At 43.1% G+C, this 18,878-nt stretch overlaps 1 protein-coding gene across 7 annotated transcripts in view; it reads left to right on the top strand.

The window, feature by feature from the left end:
- The window catches only part of CEP89 (centrosomal protein 89), an 82,217-nt gene extending 65,827 nt beyond the window's left edge, over positions 1-16,390 (top strand). For 5 of the 7 annotated variants that reach the window (XM_061387908.1, XM_061387905.1, XM_061387904.1 and 2 more), the window contains 5 exons: positions 1,442-1,609; positions 2,159-2,300; positions 4,107-4,196; positions 10,542-10,711; positions 16,041-16,390. In XM_061387908.1, the coding sequence (XP_061243892.1) occupies positions 1,442-1,609; positions 2,159-2,300; positions 4,107-4,196; positions 10,542-10,711; positions 16,041-16,218 (748 nt within the window). In that variant the 3' untranslated portion in view covers positions 16,219-16,390. The remainder of the gene's footprint in view (positions 1-1,441; positions 1,610-2,158; positions 2,301-4,106; positions 4,197-10,541; positions 10,712-16,040) is intronic. The other 2 variants (XM_061387906.1, XM_061387907.1) reach the window with 2 other exon arrangements.
- Positions 16,391-18,878: the final 2,488 nt, after the last annotated feature.

Genomic DNA, 18,878 nt, shown 5'->3' with positions numbered 1-18,878 from the left:
CTTTTAAATAAAATTCTAAAATCCAAACAAAAAACAGCAGAGAACCAGGAGGGAAAGATGGAAGGAAGGGGTAGTTAGGAAGTTTGGGATCAACATGTACACACTTGTGTATTTAGAATGGATAGCAAACAAGGACCTACTTTATAGCACAGGGAACTCAAACTCTGCTCAGTGTTATGTAGCAGCCTGGACCGGGCAGGAGTTTGGGGGAGAATGGATACACGTATATGTATGGCTGTGTCCCTTTGCTATCTACCTGAATCTATCCCATTGTTAATCTTCTTTACTCCAATATAAAATAAAAAGATTATTAAAAAAACAGCAAATAAAAAGATAAAAGGTGAGTTTAATTCAAACATCAATTCTGTGTGGTGTCCACTCTTTGACTAACTAAAACTAGTCAACTAGGAAACAGTGGAAAAGTGGAAACTGTTTAGAAAATTACTGTTTAGGGAGCCAACTCAGCCTGAAGTCATTGAAATTGTGTGGCAAGTGAGGCCAACCCCAAACATATGCAGTGTGAGGCTTGTTCAGTAGCCAGCCAGCCAGGAAGGAAGCCCCATGTGGTACCCAAAGAGACTCCGTGGTACCTGGAGAGCCCCCATCTCTCAGCATCTCACCCAGTAGCCTCTGGGTGTGTGGCCATACCTGTTCATTCTCGGTTATTTCAGGAAAATTGAGCAAGAAAACCAGTGAAGGAACAATCTTCTTTCAAGCATCATTTTGCCAGAATTATATACTATTTGTATGCCCTCCTTGTTTTATCGTTTGTTTATCAAAAAAAACATAATTATTTAAGTCTGAAATAAAATTTGTTTTAGCCTTAGGATTTGAGGGAGGGGCAATTATAACTGTGTTAAGAAAAAAAAAGAGCTGTCTTAAATTCTTTCTGAAAGGAGTGGAGTATTTGTTTTTGCTGTTCAGCCGCTCAGTCGTGTCCGACTCTGCGGCCCCATGGACTGTTGCCCGCCAGGCTTCTGGAGTGTGCTCAGACTCACGTCCACTGATGCCATCCCACCATCTCATCCTCTGTCGTCCCCTTCTCTTCCTGCCTTCAGTCTCTACCAGCATCAGGGTCTTTTCCAATGAGTTGGCTCTTCGTTCACATCAGGTGGCCAAAGTATTGGAGCTTCAACTTCAGCATCAGTCCTTCCAGTGAATATTCAGGATTGATTTCCTTTAAGTATATTTATATACATACACAGAGACATGAACAAAAATTGTGAGCAGAAAAAGGGATGAGATCATCACCATCAGAGGAGTATGTCTACAGCCAGGCCCTCTCTGCTGCCCTGCAGGAACTCCCCACCAACTCCCCCAGGGGTTGCCTGAGGCTGTTCCCACAGAGGCCTCCAAAGGACCCCCCCGGGCTGCCTGGCAGTGGCCACCTCATTTAACCTCACTGTATTGGATGCAAGCTGGTGATATTTTTGTCCATCAGCCAGTTGCAGAAAGAAGAGGAGAAAGAAAATGCTGAGATGGAAGAGTTGATGGAAAAGCTGGCAGCCCTGCAAGTACAGAAAAAGAGCCTGCTCTTAGAGAAGAAAAATCTGATGGCTAAAAACAAGGCACTGGAAGCTGAACTCGAAAAGGCACAGAAAATAAATAGGTAGGTTTTTTTTTTCTCTTAAACTGTTTTTCTTTTTTTAATAGTTAAAAAAAGACCATTGAATATTCTATTCCATATTCTTTATCTTTTCTTTTTCTCATATTGGCAATGAAATGGAAAGGGATAAATGAGATTACTAAATATCAAAATATAAAATACGACCAATGTTATAATGATGACCCTTAAGAATCTGAAATTTCTTGAAGTTCTTTACTAAGTGTTTCCCAAAAGTCTAATCCAGGGATTAATGGATTTCTTTTTCACAAATGCCTTTTAAAGAACACAAGCCAAAAATTAATATAATATTAGCCTGTTACTTGGGTTAAACATTTTGCAGTTTCTGTTGTCTTGAAGTCAATAGTTAATGCTTCCTTTAAAATTAAATTCAGGTACCTATTCTCACTTTGAAACTTCATGGAAGATTGAGGTTGATGAAGAATATACTTAAATGCTCACATACTTGCTGTTTTTATAATACAGATATTCACTGTGCCCTGGCCATGCAGGCTAATACATTTTTTTATTCCACCATTTGGGGGCACTCTCTAGGAGATCTCAAAAGAAAATTGATGTCCTCAAAAAGCAGGTGGAAAAAGCCATGGAGAATGAAATGTCCGCTCACCAGTACCTGGCAAATCTTGTTGGCCTGGCAGAGAATGTAACCCAGGAGCGTGACAACCTTGTGTTTTTGGTAAGTTTCCTCACATGCACCACAGCTGAGAACCTGGCACAGCCAGGTAAATAAATACTTTAAAAATCAGGTTGAAAAGAAAAGAATTCTATCTGTGTTCAATAGAATTCATCCCAGTGACACAGTTTCAGTTCAGTTCAGTCGCTCAGTTGTATCCAACTCTTTGCGACCCCATAAATTGCAGCACGCCAGGCCTCCCTGTCCATCACCAACTCCCGAAGTTCACTCAGACTCACGTCCATTGAGTCGGTGATGCCATCCAGCCATCTCATCCTCTGTTGTCCCCTTCTCCTCTTGCCCCCAATCCCTCCCAGCATCAGAGTCTTTTCCAATGAGTCAACTCTTCGCATGAGGTGGCCAAAGTACTGGAGTTTCAGCTTTAGCATCAGTCCTTCCAAAGAAATCCCAGGGCTGATCTCCTTCAGAATGGGCTGGTTGGATCTCCTTGCAGTCCAAGGGACTCTCAAGAGTCTTCTCCAACACCACAGTTCAAAAGCATCAATTCTTCGGCGCTCAGCCTTCTTCACAAAGGGGCACAAAGAGGCAGCTACAACAGGAGTACTCACCCCTACGTTACCCTGTCCTGGGCCTTGTGAGAGCCCCTTATATCTTACTTTATTGTTACTGGCATCTTCATTTCTAATCCTACCTTTAGGATGGGTTTTCCATGTGACTTGTGGCAAGTTTTATTACCTGGGTCTTAGTTTAACTTTCTAGAAAATCAGTTGACACTATTATATTACCTTAGAAGGAATGCTCACCTTTACTTAAATTTTTTTTTTTTTTTTACCATTTGAAACAGTTAATTTATAATACGTAGAAGTTTATGTCCCAACTGGGTATTAATCTAAGTCATTCCACTTTAGTGACATCCCTCTTGGATCTCCTGCCTGTCACATTTGGTTTGGAGAATGGCATTGTGCCTTCATCTTGTTATCCTTAATTTTGTTAATTACTCAAATAGTCAAGTGAGAAGTTTATTTGCTGTTGGAGTCCTTTAATGGACCGGAACCTTGTGGTCCAGAGTCAATGATAAGAAAGTGAAAGAGAGAGCCAGAGGGAGTGGGGGAGAGAGAGAGAGAGAGAGAAAGACACAGGGACCCAAGCTCTGATGGAGCAAAAATTGCTTTAATGATCTGTGAGTATATATAGGCTGTTGTACAAGAAATTTCTTTCGACAATGATAAAGATCAGCAAACCAAATGTACAGCAACCGTTACCAAGGGAACAAGGGATTAATAATCGTCACAAGGTCAGGAGACAATCCATATCTCAAGAAAGAGGATGGAGACTAAGCAGTTTTGTCTTTACTGAAGGAGATTCAACCCTGTCTCATATTATGACCTCAGTCCTGGGAGTGGCTTGCCGCTCCACTGATTTCTGATGACAGAAACTAATAAGGAACAGAGGATTTATGAGAAACAGCACGTGGGAATCCTCCTGTTAAACATTCCCTGATGATTTGCATCTTGGCACTTACTCTTTGGATGTGATGAAAGGAATGGTATATTTCCTGAGAATAGAAAAGGTGCTGAAAGTTTACATCCCCCTTGTTTGAGGGATTTGGATTTGCCTTTGGGTGCAGGAGGGGTGCCCAGCATGCCACTCTTGGCTCTTCCCGCCCTCAGCTATTGGTCCAAGTTCTGCCCACAGCCCTCACACAGGGGTGAGGAATCTGGAGATGGGAAGTGGCAGAATGGTAATACTCTTTGTAATAATACTCTTAGCAGAAGAATGTTTTAATATTTTAAGTTTTCTATTAAACTAAGAACGCTTTGTTGTTTTTCTTCTTGCTTTACTCCATAGGCTAAATGTTTAGAAAGTGAGAACCATGGCGTTCTCAACAGAATGACAGAAGACAGTATTCGCTTGGGAAGGTTGAAAGAGAAAATTAAGGTACGCAGACATTTAGCCAGTTTCACCTGGAAACTGGCTACCTGGGGTCAGATTTCCATGTTTAAGAAAATGACCCATTTTGCATACATGTGTCACTAATTGTCCACAGAGTAAAGCAGTTTTGTTTCTCTGGCAGAAACAGTACTTCTTAAAAGTTTTTATTCATAAACTTAAAAAAATTTTTATACTTTTACTACTGTATAACATTTCAATGAATATCCTCTTATACAACTAACTTTATTTTAAAATCTGCTCAATGGTTTCCTTTGTAAAGGAATTGGATTTTAGGATCTCATGGGATGAACATTTGGACTTCTAAAATCAATTTGTGCACATTTTTCAGCAACTCCAGTGCTAACAGCATAATGGCTGTAGTTTGGGAGTTTACCATCGTCTAGACTCACAAAGTAATCTGACTAATAATGGGTTCTGTACCATTTCTCATCAGAACCTAATCTGCCAGCTCAATTTATTTTTCCACCATTGCTGTAACAATAATCTGCTCTGGCCATCTGTTTTCAATAGCACCATCATCCCTCAAGTATCTCTCCATCCTTAATACAAGCCCCACCTTTGCCCCTGACCTCTCCACCATCCCACATTGGTCCACCATGCCCCTGAGTACTGATGTTTCAGAACCAGTAAATCCCCTGCATCTTCAGCTCTCCTCCAGCATTTTCTTGATCTGGTTTTCTTTTTTTACTTTTTATTTTGTGTCGTGGTATAGCCAATTAACAATGTTGTGATAGTTTCAGGTGAACAGGGAAGGGACTCAGCCACACACATACGTGTGTCCATTCTCCCCCACACTCCCCTCCCACCCTGGCAGCCACAGAACACTGAGCAGAGCTCCACGTGCTTGCTATACAGTAGGTCCTTCTTGGTTATCCATTTCAAGTCTAGCGGTGTGTCCAGGCAACCGTGGATTCGTCTCTAAGCCTGTGAGTCTCTTTCTGTTTTAGAAGTGAATTTGTATCATTTCTTTTTTAGATTCCGCATATAAGGCATGATATGACACTTCTCCTTCTCTGTCTGACTGACGTCATTCCACATGATACTCTCTAGATCCACCCATGCTGCTGCAGATGACGTCATTTCATTCTAAGTAGTATTCTGTTGTATATACGCACCACATCTTCCTTATCCACTCCTCTGTCGATGGACATTTAGGTTGCTTCCGTGTCTTGGCTGTTGTAAACAGTGCTGCCGTGAACATTGGGGTGCATATATCCTTTTGGATCATGTTTTTCTCCAGATATGGGCCCAGGAGGGGGATTGCAGGGTGACATGGTAGCTCTATTTTTACTTTTTTAAGGAACCTCCGTACTGTTCTCCATAGTGGCTATACCAGTTTACATTCCCACCAGCAGTGCAGGAGGGTTCCATTCTCTCCACACCCTCTCCAGCATTTGTTGTTTGTGGATTTTTTGGTGATAGCCATTCTGGTTGGTGTGAGGTGATATTTCATTTTAGTTTTGACTTGCATTTCTCTAATGATTAGCAGTGTTGAACATCTTTTCATGTGCTTCTTGGCCATCTGTATGCCTTCTTTGGAGAAATGTCTATTTAGGTCTTCTGGCCATTCGTTGGTTGGGTTGTCTGTTTTGATGCTGTTAAGCATCATGAGCTGTTTGTAGATTTTGGAGACTAATCCCTTGGTGGTCACATCATTTGTGGATATTTTCTCCCAATTTGTGGGTTGTCTTTTCATTTTTTGTTTCCTTTGCTGTGCAAAAGCTTTTGAGTTATAGTAGGTCCCATTTGTTTATTTTTTTATTTCAATAATTCTGGGAGATGGATTGAAAAAGACATTGCTGCAATTTATGTAAACTTTTCATGACATAAATAAAGAGTTAAATCTATGTCTTGAAAGGGAAACTGACCCAGGATGGGCCTAGAAAATTGACACCAAGACCTGTGACTTCAAGATAAAGAAAAATTACCTTGGGAAATTCCCTGGTGGCCCAGTGGTTAGGACTCTGCATTTCCACTTCAAGGGGCTCAGGTTCAATCCCTGCTTGGGAAAGTAAGATCCAAAGCTGCTTGAGGTGACCAAAAAAAAAAAAAAAGAAGAAGAAAAAGAAGGAGAAAAAATACCTTGGACATCCAGGTAAAAGATCAAGACATAAAAAAAGAAAGTCATGTTGACTTCATACTTCTCAACAGCAACACTGTATGCCAGAGAGCAGGAACAGTACTTCAGAAAGATTAAAAGGATGAGTGAAGATAATACAGGTTTATGCAAACAAGAAGAAAGCCAAGCTGTGATCTTTACATCTGCTAAGAGAAAATTTGGGCCAAAGCACTAAATGAAACCAAACAAAGGAAAAAAAAGGGCGGGGGGAGGTCTTAATAGTGCTAAAGACTACAATTAATAATAGTAGTTATTGGGACTTCCCTGCTGTCCAGTAGAAAAGACTTCCCCTTTCAATGAAGGGGGTTCGGGTTCAATTCCTGGTTGGAAAGCTAAGATCTTATGTGCTTTAGGGCTAAAAAACCAAACAGAAGCTATATTGTAACAAATTCAATAAAAGACTTTAAAAATGGTGCCCATCAAAAAAAAATTTTTTAATATATATAGTAGTTATGAATGTTTCTGTACTAAATAACACCAAAACTTATAAACTACAGGAGATAATAAGGGGAAATGGAAGCTTAGTGGAGCTTTAATCCACTTCTCTTAGTCCAGGACAGATCACAATGTTATACAAGAGTAAACGTACAGAATTTTACAGCATAATCTGTAAGGTATATTTATGTGTATATACCTATGTGCATGCGTGCTAAGTCACTTCAGTTGTGTCTGACTCTGCGACCCTATGAACTGTAGTCTGCCAGGCTCTTCTGTCCATGGGATTCTACAGGCAAGAATACTGGAGTGGGTTGGCATGCCCTCCTCCAAGGGATCTTCCTGACCCAGGGATCAAACCCACGTCTTTTATGTCTCCTGCATTGGTAGGCGGGTTCTTTAACCACCTGGGAAGCCCGTATATATCTATGTCTACATAGACATAGCTATATACAGAACAGTCACAAAAATTGATTATAGATTGGCTACCAAAAAATAAAGTTTCAGTAAGCTTCCAAAGTAGAAATAAGAAAGCTATCTGTTGACCAAAAAAATGAATACCAGAAATTAATAAATAAAATGAGAGTGAAAAGTATTCCTTCACCTGGACATGTAAAAACTGCAGTAAACGAATGACCCTTGGGTCAAAGAAGATGTATAAATTGAATGTCATGATTTCTTTTTTTTTTATTTTGTTATTGGAGTGTAGTTGATTTACAGTGTTGTGTTCAGTTCAGTTCAGTCGCTCAGTCGTGTCCGACTCTTTGCGACTCCATGAATCGCAGCACGCCAGGCCTCCCTGTCCATCACCAACTCCCGGAGTTCACCGAGACTCACGTCCATCGAGTCAGTGATGCCATCCAGCCATCTCATCCTCTGTCGTCCCCTTCTCCTCCTGCCCCCAATCCCTCCCAGCATCAGAGTCTTTTCCAATGAGTCAACTCTTCGCATGAGGTGGCCAAAGTACTGGAGTTTCAGCTTTAGCATCATTCCTTCCAAAGAAATCCCAGGGCTGATGTCCTTCAGAATGGACTGGTTGGATCTCCTTGCAGTCCAAGGGACTCTCAAGAGTCTTCTCCAACACCACAGTTCAAAAGCATCAATTCTTCGGCACTCAGTCGTCTTCACAGTCCAACTCTCACATCCATACATGACCACAGGAAAAACCATAGCCTTGACTAGACAAACCTTTGTTGGCAAAGTAATGTCTCTGCTTTTGAATATGCTATCTAGGTTGGTCATAACTTTCCTTCCAAGGAGTAAGCGTCTTTTAATTTCATGGCTGCAGTCACTTTCTGCAGTGATTTTGGAGCCCCCAAAGATAAAGTCTGACACTGTTTCCACTGTTTCCCCATCTATTTCTCATGAAGGAATGGGACCGGATGCCATGATCTTCGTTTTCTGAATGTTGAGCTTTAAGCCAACTTTTTCACTCTCCACTTTCACTTTCATAAAGAGGCTTTTTAGTTCCTCTTCACTTTGCCATAAGGGTGGTGTCATCTGCATATCTGAGGTTATTGATATTTCTCTCGGCAATCTTGATTCCAGCTTGTGCTTCTTCCAGTCCAGCGTTTCTCATGATGTACTCTGCATGTAAGTTAAATAAGCAGGGTGACAATATACAGCCTTGACGTACTCCTTTTCCTATATGGAAGCAGTCTGTTGTTCCATGTCCAGTTCTACCTGTTGCTTCCTGACCTGCATACAAATTTCTCAAGAGGCAAATCAGGTGGTCTGGTATTCCCATCTCTTTCAGAATTTTCCACAGTTTATTGTGGTCCACACAGTCAAAGGCTTTGGCATAGTCAATAAAGCAGAAATAGATGTTTTTCTGGAACTCTCTTGCTTTTTCCATGATCCAGCGGATGTTGGCAATTTGATCTCTGGTCCCTCTGCCTTTTCTAAAACCAGCGTGAACATGTGAAGTTCACAGTTCACATATTGCTGAAGCCTGGCTTGGAGAATTTTGAGCATTACTTTACTAGCACGTGAAATGAGTGCAATTGTGCAGTAGTTTGAGCATTCTTTGGCATTGCCTTTCTTTGCAAAAACAAGACCAGGAGCTGACTGTGGCTCAGATCATGAACTTCTTATTGCCAAATTCAGACTTAAATTGAAGAAAGTAGGGAAAACCACTAGACCATTCAGGTATGACCTAAATCAAATCCCTTATGATTATACAGTACAAGTGAGAAATAGATTTAAGGGCCTAGTTCTGATAGAGTGCCTGATGAACTATGGAATGAGGTTCGTGACATTGAACAGGAGACAGGGATCAAGACCATCCCCGTGGAAAAGAAATGCAAAAAAGCAAAATGGCTGTCTGGGGAGGCGTTACAAATAGCTGTGAAAAGAAGAGAAGCGAAAAGCAAAGGAGAAAAGGAAAGATATAAGCATCTGAATGCAGAGTTCCAAAGAATAGCAAGAAGAGATAAGAAAGCCTTCTTCAGCGATCAATGCAAAGAAATAGAGGCAAACAACAGAATGGGAAAGACTAGAGATCTCTTCAAGAAAATTAGAGATACCAAGGGAACATTTCATGCAAAGATGGGCTTGATAAAGTATAGAAATGGTATGGACCTAACAGAAGCAGAAGATATTAAGAGGAGATGGCAAGAATACACAGAAGAACTGTACAAAAAAGATCTTCACGACCCAGATAATCACGATGGTGTGATCACTGACCTAGAGCCACACATCCTGGAATGTGAAGTCAAGTGGGCCTTAGAAAGCATCCCTGCGAACAAAGCTAGTGGAGGTGATGGAATTCCAGTTGAGCTCTTTCAAATCCTGAAAGATGATGCTGTGAAAGTGCTGCACTCAATATGCCAGCAAATTTGGAAAACACAGCAGTGGCCACAGGACTGGAAAAGGTCAGTTTTCATTCCAATCTCAAAGAAAGGCAATGCCAAAGAATGCTCAAACTACCACACAGTGTTGTGTTAGTTTCAGGTATATACCAAAGTGAGTCAGTTATATATATATACACACATATACCCCCTCTTTTTTAGGTTCTTTTCCTATATCGGTCATTACTAAGTATTAAGTAGAGTTCCCTGTGCTGTATAAAGTAGGTTCTTTTTTTTTGAAGTTATTTTTTAATTGAAGGATAATTGCTTTACAGAATTTTGTTGTTTTCTGCCAGATTTCAACATGAATCAGCCACAGGTATACATATGTCCCCTCCTTCTTGAACCTCCTTCCCAGCTCCCTCCCCACCCCACCCTTCTAGATTGTCGCAGAGCCCCTGTTTGAGTTTCCTGAGTCATACTGTAGTAGGTTCTTGGATGTTATAATTTCTAAGGAGAACTGAATCTTTTGTGACTAACTACAAAATTAAATCTTTGTAGTTGAACTCAAAAGTTAAAATCTGTGTGACAGCAGTTTTGGAAATGCTCAGTGGAAAATCTGTTAACCTTAAATACTAAACAATAAATATGTAAGAAGGAAAATAAGTGAATCAGGCTTTTATCTCAGTCATCTGTTTACCAAGAGAGTGTGACAGTCCTTGCCAGGTCTTTCTGTTTTAATTTTTATTTGTAGCATGTAAAAAACTAGGCATGGTACAAGTCAGAAATTCTTTTTAATATACTTGAAATTCCTTTATTACTTTGTGATGACTTTTGTGATCCAACTTGCCCTCCCAGATGAGACCTGTCCAGGGGTTACTCAGTTCAGGGGCTCTGATAGGCCTAGGAGTGGGGAAGGAGCAATCCACAAAGCCAGCCCCTGGGCCCCAGGCAGCATCCCCTCACTGAGTCCATCCTCGTCCCCAGGGGTACAAGAAGCAGATGGCGCTGAAGCTGGACGACATGAATCATCATCTGACAGAGCAGCAGGAGGACTTTGCTAGCAAGTCAGCTCAGTACCAGCAGGAGATGAGGCACCTCCATCGGATGCTCCTGGACAAGCAGGACATCCTGGACAAGGCGCTGCAGCAGAAAAGGTCTGGCCGCCCCAGCCCCCTGGGTGGTTTGTGGTTTTTGAATGTTTGGTAAGATTTTTCCAGTAACATGCTCTGGACCTGTTTTTTGTTCATTTGATTGCTTATTTTTGTTTTTACATTTTAGTTTTGTCTGATTTTAATGTTGGTCTTGATATTTTAAAATACTCTTTTATCTGTGGCTGCACCGGGTCTTGGTTGCGGTGCATGGGCTTCTCGCCCGTGTTACGGAACGCAGGCTTCAGGGCTCGTGGTGTGGCACACGGGCCTAGCCGCCTTGCAGCAGGTGGGGTCTTTCCAGACCAGGGATCACACCTGTGCGTCTCCTTGACTGCCAGGTGGAATCTTAACCACTGGACCACCAGGGAAATCCTGACCTTGTTTTGTATTTGCTCCTCCATTCTCTCTCTCTTTTTTTTCTTTTAAAAGATTTCCCCTAGTAATTGACATATAACCTTGTATAAATTTAAGGTATACAGTGTGATGGTTTGATTTACATATATATTGTAAAATGATTATCATAATAAGGTTAACATAGCTTTCGCTTCACGTAATTACCATTTTTTGTGGTGGTGGTGGTGAGAACACTTAAGATCTACTCTGTTAGCAACTTTCAGACATACAGAACTGTTAACTGTCGTCTCCACGCTGTACATTAGATCCCAGGTCTTCATTTTCTTTTATCCCTCCCTTAAAAATTCTTGCTGTTTGAATACTGGACTTCCTAAGTCAATCCAGGCCTCTCATTGTCCTCCCCCTCTCCCCCTCTTTTCCATCTCTTTAATATTTTTATTTTATTCCATCTTCTTGGGAGACTTTAAATTTTTTTGATTAAATATTTTATTTCTGCTATTACATTTTCATTTCCAAGAACCTTAAAGTTTCAGATTCTTCCCTTTTTGTAAGATCACAGTCAGGAGATTATGGGTATATCATGTTCGCTGTGGCTCCCCATGTGACGGAGCAGGTATTGCCAGTGTGTTGAAAACCAGCCCTGGGAAATAGCACACGTGTTGTGAAGGTGAGCATGGCGGTCCCCTCAAGTAGTCTGGGTCCACGTGTAAGTTGGCCTGTTCAGAATGGCTGTGCTGTCTTTGACAGACTGGAACATAAACATGTTGCATGATGCATGGAGAGAAAGCATGACATTCAGATGTGATTTTCTTCAAGTTATGATAGAATCTGTGTATTAGATAGATACCAAGCAGAATGCAGACAGCTGTTTATTTTCTGTCAGCCAGACACTTTTTAATGCCAGGCAGAGTTAACTGTATCTAACAGGTCTTCTATAGTCACAGAAGTTCTTACCACCATGAACAGTCATTTTGTAAAAGTTGGAATGATACCAAGCTTCTTGCCAGACAAGTGGTTTAGAACTGCATTAATAAAATGGAACTTTGTTTTATACTTTTTCCCTTATTCTATTTTTTTGCCCTTTAATGGTTCAAAAATTAGACATTCTATTTTTATTCTTTTAGTGGTTTCCTTTGAAATTTCACTATAGTTACTTAACATTAAAAAAATCTAAAATTAGATCAGCGCCTCTGCATTTCTACCACCAAATACAAGATCTAACGCTCTAATCTAATTATTTCCCCACTCAGCATGTATGCTGTTTTTGTCTATTGTCATTACATGTAAGTACAGATATATGAAGGTGAAAAGAAAAGATCTATTTTACATCATCATTTTACCCCCAGAAACTGCATATTACTAGTTTTAATAGAGTTGTTTATTTTGATTCACCCACAGTGTATCAGTTTCTTTGCTTATTATTTTCTTTTGCATCTGAGACCCTGTTTCTCAGAGTATTTTTCTCCTTCCTAAAGTACATACTTTAGAAGTTTCTTTAGTGACAGTAAGCTTTCTTAGTTTTTGTTTATCTGACAGTGTCTGCATTTTGGCTGCATCCTTATGAGCTGATGTTTGCTGGAAGCTGGGTTCTACCTCAACAGTCTTTTTCTCTCACCACATTTCACTGTCTCCTCTGTTTCATTGTTACTGCTGAGAAGTCTTTTTTGTCATTTTTAAAACTTGATAATCCATTATATCTCTTGCCTCTTTTAAGATTTCCTCTTGACTCTTAGAGTCTGCAGCTCCACTGTGTTGTTTTTAGAATGTTTATTTATTTACATGGCTGTACCGAATCCTAGTTGTATCATGAAGGATCTTCGATCTTCGTTGTGGCCTGCAGGCTCTAGCTCCCTGACCGGGGATCAAACTTGGATCCCCTGCATTAGGAACACAGAGTCTTAGCCAGTGCATCACCAGTGAAGTCCCCTCCGTTCTGTTTAACTATGAGTTTGTTTTACTCAACTACTTGGTTTAAGTTATTCTCTTTATCTGTGATTTTGTGCCTTTCATCACTTCTTGAAGTTTTTCAGTCATTATCTCTTGAAATAAGTCTTTTCCCCTTATTGTGTCTAGATTTCCTTCTGGAACTCAGATTAAATGTATGTTATACCTCCTTACTGAATCTTCCATGTGTCTTATCTCTTACACTTTCTATATCCTGGGTTTTTTTTGGGGGGGGTCTACACTCTCTGTACTTCTCCTCAATATTTCTATTTACTAGTTTTTTCTTCAGTTTTGTTCAGTGTGTGTTTAACCCAGACATTGAGATTTTTTATTTCAACAACTGTATATTTCAATTTCAGAAGTCCTATTTGGTTCCTTTGAAAATCTCCCTAGTGATTTTTAAAATAAATTCTTGATCTTTGCTTATCTTTAGTACATCTTTTATTTCCTTTAACATTTTATTCATAGTTATTTTATATTCTGTGCCAGCTTCTTTATCTGGAATTCGGGGGTCCTATTGACTCTTGCCCTATGTGGCTTATTTCTTTCTGCTGCTGCTGCTGCTGCTGCTAAGTCGCTTCAGTTGTGTCCGACTCTGTGCGACTCCATAGATGGCCTCCTACCAGGCTCCTCTGTCCCTGGGATTCTCCAGGCAAGAACACTGGAGTGGGTTGCCACCTCCTTCTCCAATGCATGAAACTGAAAAGTGAAAGTGAGGTCACTCGGTTGTGTCCGATTCTTAGCGACCTCATGGACTGCAGCCTACCAGGCTCCTCTGTCCATGGGATTTTCCAGGCAAGAGTACTGGAGTGGGGTGCCATTGCCTTCTCCATATTTCATTCTATGTACTGTAATTTTTTTACTATGAACCCATGAATGGTTGAATTTACCCTGTGGAGTCCTGGGGATCTGGATTGAGGATGTTTTTCTCCAGAAAAGGTTTGCATTTGCTTCTCTTGGTGCCAGAGAGTACTTTCAAACCTGTAGTCACTTTAATTTTATTATTAACTTAAAAAAAAAATCTACTATAGTGCTTTTTTTTTTAATACAAAAAGATTTTTAAAATATTCACAGGGAATTCCCTGGCGGTCTAACAGTTAGGACTTCGTGCATTCACTGTGGCTTCAGTCTCTAGTTGCAGAACTAAGATCCAAGCCATGCAGCTCAGCAAAAAAAAAAAAAAAATTCTCAATGCCATTATTACATTTATAATTAATGTTTAACTTCTTAACATATATTTTTCTGTTTGCTCAATATTCCACTTCATTAATTCTGCCTCTGGTTGTGTCTAATGTACTTTTAACTCTTCCATTGAGTTTTTTCCATGATTGCCTCAAAAATGCCTTTTTACTTTTGGTTCACTCCAGTCAGGGCCTGGGGATGCTTTACAGTGGGGAACAATGTAGATTCAAACCCCATGTTCATTTGAGAACACATCAGTGACTACAGCCCCCAAGGAGCCTCTCAGAGCAGCTTTCTTTTGAAGACTGGCAGATTTTCCCACCCAAGCATCCTTCCTTTGAGGGTTCTTCACCCGTCTCCACTTACCTGCGTGATTCTGGGATACACAGTTGCGTGTCACTAGGAAGAAGAGGAGAGGACCGTGGACGTGAGTCAGCCCTGGGATTTTCTGTTGCACCCAGTTTGCATGGGCCCAAGACTAGTCTCCTCTCTCTGGAAGCCTGGGTTTCTACACAGCGTGGGCTTTTGTCCTCAGAGCAATGCCAGCATTTTGTTTGCCTGCCTCTGCTTCGGTTTAGTCTTCATATTTTTCTTCTGCCCTTAGAAATTTCCTTCTCACTTTGTTTTGAGTTTAGCTGTAAATTATCATGGTGTTGCAAACATTTGGGTGTTTTGTCCAAAACCAGAAGCCTGGGGATTTTTATACATAGTTTAATTAAATAGTACCCAGCACTCGGCATCATGGGCTTTGGAAGGAAGCAACAGTTCACAAGGAAAATGATATTGAATGAGTGGGCATGTCACTGGCCTCCCTGAATCTTGGTCGCCTCCTCTTTTTATTTTTAATTTATTTTTTTGTTTGTTGTTTGGCTGTGCATGTGAGATCTTAGTTCCCCAACCAGGAGTCGAACCTATGCCCCCGGCACCGGAAGTTGGTGTCCTCCTCTCTAGACAACAGTTCTAAGTCCACCCGGTAACCCAGTTTCTAGCATTTTGCATAACCAACTGGCAGTGTCCGTGAAGGAGCCGCCTCCCCAGCCGTGCTGTCCTGCCCAAGGCCTGCTCCTCGTCCAAGGCCGAGGCTTGCTTTTCCCTCCCCGTGGGGCTCCCGTGAGGTAGTGGCTGCTATCTGGTCTGCCCCCTTGGTGGGCCACCTGAGGACATGCGTGCCCTGTCTGCCCTGATTCCTCAGCTCCCCACGCGGGGCCCGTCACAGAGCCCTGGCTCAGGATTTTCCTTCTTCAGCGGCCTTGGATCCCTCTGGACACTCGTCCTCCTGGCACGTAATCTGGGCCGGTCTTCACTGTGTCCTGGACTGTGACCCCGACTCCCCATAGTCCCCTCCTTGCCCCCTGCCCCACTCTCTGGGCCCATCAGTGGCTCTGTGGATGGAGGTTTGGCAGGCACCTGAGTGTTGGCCGGGTCACAGTGGGGACAGGCAGAGGGGACATAGAAGAGGCCTGCAAGGCCCGTGCTGTGTGGGCGCCCACAGCCGGGACGCTGTGCTGTGTGTCAGCCACGGTAGCTGTTCCGTGGTATTGCTGTACATTAATGCCACAGAGAACAGAGGGTGTGCACTGGTGCCAAAATAAAGGAGAAGGCAAAACAGAAGAGAGCTAAGATGCCATTTTCAGCCTGTGCCTTTGTTTTTTGTTTGGTTTGCAGAGCACTTCCGGTTTCTTTCAACACTGGGAGTCTCTGCTTCAGAACCCACACACCGTGGGCTCTGTTCTCTGACATTAATCATTCTTCCATTTGGGTTCTTGTGACTTTACGATTCTTATGGGCTCTGTAAGTATTTATTAAATTGTGTTATTTTAAACATTTTCTTTGTATTACTTTTTTCTCTCAGAGAAGTGGAAGGCGAGCTGGAGGTTGTGTGGGAGTCCACGTCCAAGGAAAACCGGAGGATCCGAGAACTTCTCCAGGCCACTCTGGAGAGGACAGGCCCCTGGGAGAACACCAGAGTTTCTGAGGACCGCTGCCTGGATGTTATCTCTCAGCAAGCCATGCTGGATGCTGTGACATGAAGCCACCGCCTAGCACCCTCCAGGGCCTGCAGGAGCCCTAGGGCCAGAGCCCCTGGGGGAGAGCTCCACCTTACCCAGGACAGGGAGGGGTGGAGGGAGGGCAGATCCCACCCACCCCCGCAGGTCTCTTCTCCTCAGGGTCGAGGAGAAATAAATGGTCTCAGAAATTTAACCCAGGTTTTTACATTTTTCTCTATTTTAAAAATGTGCTGCTGAGCTCTGTTTAGCCAGTACACACCCTCTGACCGTATTGCCACTGAGCTGGACTCCACTGCTCAGGCTCACAGGTGACCTGGCAAAGCTGGCTGGTCTCCAGGGGAAGAGCAGGCAGGCCCAGCACTCAGCCAGCCCTCGATGAGTCAGTTTAACTGGCTGAGCCTTGGATGGAAGCAGGAGCGATGACACTTGTGCGTTCACACTCGGTGGTATTTTATTATTTGGCAAAAAACAGGGGCTGGTCTGCATGCCCCATGAAGTTGTACAAACTCTGTGCTGCCCTCTCCCCGTCAGTCCTTCTCTGTCCTCCTGGGAAGGTCCTTTTCCTGGGGCCATGTCGCCTCCCTCCTCGTTTGAGAGCCTTGACTTTGGGCACGATGGGGGCAGGGGGGTCCCTGCCCACTGTCACCCCCGAGAAGGGTGCGGGGCCGTGCTCCTACCCTGCCCTGTGCCGCCTCCTCAGGTAGATCACCCCGGCCTCTCGGACCATTCCCAGGACGTCCTGGCGGTGGTGCCAACCGTCTGGGGCGGCTGGTCCCCGGCACGCTGGCCAAAGGCTGCAGAAGATCCTAAACAGTGTATGAGGGTAGAGTCCTGTCACATCCTTTTACTGAACCCCTCACAGCCAAGGCCTGTGTGGTTTCAGGTGGGGAGACAGACACCCCCGCCCCCGCAGTTGGCCCCTGGTCCTGTATAAATTGCAGCTGTGCTCTTTGGTTGCTCAGTGGGAAGTTGAAATAGAAAACCATTGTTATTTTACACTTAAAAAATGTTTTTTTAATTGGAGGATAATTGCTTTACAGTGTTGTGTTGGTTTCTGCTGTACAACAAGAAACAGCCATAATTATATATATATACATACATATGTGTGTGTATATATCCCCCCTCTCTCGAGCCTCCTGCCCCCTCCCATCCCACCCCTCTAGATCGTCGCAGAGCACGAGGCTGAGCCCCTGCTACACAGCAGCTTCCCGCTAGCTATCTGTCTTACACGTGGTAGAGTATATCAGAGCTACTCTCTCAATTCATTCCACCCTCTTCTTCCCCGACTGTGTCCACAAGCCCGTTCTCTGTGTCCGCGTCTCCATTCCTTCCCTGCAAATAAGCTCATCAATGCGATTTTTCTAGATTCCATATATATGAATTAACATACAATCTTTGTTTTTCTTTTTCTGACTTCACTCTGTACAACAGGCTCTATCCTCTCATGTACCCCAGCATTCATAGCAGCACTGTTTAGCCAGGACATGGAAGCAACCTAGCTGTCCATCGACAGATGAATGGATAAAGATGTGGTACATATAGACAGTGGAACATTACTCAACCACAAAGAAAGAATGAATATGAGTCAGTTGTAGTGAAGTTCTTTTACATTTTATTAAACTTGTTCAACAGTGTAAAAGAGTTCTAATTTATTTTCATCTTATAGGTGATAGAAGGACTCACCAGGATATAAAACTATGTATCATCTCCTAGGAGATGACCAAGCGCATAACTTTGCTGTTATTTCAAGGGGATTTGTGCCAGGCATCCAGTAATCTGTAGATAGGCTGACAGGCAGCAGCAGCCCCAAGAGCCTCCAGATCAGTGCTGAGGTGGATTGTCTGTGGGACAAAGCTGTTGTCCTGTCACCTAGAGGACCACGTTTGTATCCCTGTCTTCCTGCCTTCAGGGAGAACATTTTATTCCCTACAAATATACTTTGCAAGTTCAGTGACCTCTGGATCTCATCAGTGTCCAGCAGGGATGGCGCTCGGGCTCTGCCAGCCTCCCACTGGGTGCCAAAGCAAATGGGCAGGTGAGCTCGGAGTCTGGGATGCAAAGGAAAGTGCAAAGCAGGCAAGGTAGTGAAAGAATGCAGCTGAGAGGCAGAGAGCCCAGGCTTGAGCTGGAACACCCCAGCCTTGCAGGACGGACAGGGTCTCAGGAGCTGGAGAGGGGCAGACGGGCTGGGGTTGGAGCTTGGGGTGGCCAGTGAGGCCTGACTCAGCAGGAACCGGTCCCGTTCTCTCTTGGTCCTGGTGAGTCTTTATGGGGCGCTAGAAAGGTCCCGATCAGGTTGAAAGTAACCCATGGCAAACAGAAAACATGACCCAGGGACCCAAGTGAGCCCTGCCACCTTTGGCACTATTTTCAAGCAGCCCTGGGGAAGTCAGGACTGAGTGGAGAGGGGGCCGGGTGCAAGTGTGGGTGTGGCTGGAGTTTGGTGTGCCAGCGGGTCGGGACGGGGGCGCTGTCCTGTTTCCCAGCTGTTCCCGTGCACAGGGGCGATGGGATCAAAAGTCTCTGCCCTCAACCACTGAGAAGAATGGGGAAGACCCACCCTTTTCCAACAGCTTACGTCTTTGTAGACCAGGGCATCATCTAAGGAGAGGGGGAGATTCTGGGTTTTTTAAATGTTGGTGTAAATATGTTTATTCAGCAAGTGTGCTGTGGGTACTCAC

The sequence above is a fragment of the Bos javanicus genome, chromosome 18 (assembly GCF_032452875.1).
Source record: "Bos javanicus breed banteng chromosome 18, ARS-OSU_banteng_1.0, whole genome shotgun sequence".
NCBI lineage: Eukaryota > Metazoa > Chordata > Mammalia > Artiodactyla > Bovidae > Bos > Bos javanicus.
This window is presented reverse-complemented; position numbering and strand designations above follow the sequence as displayed.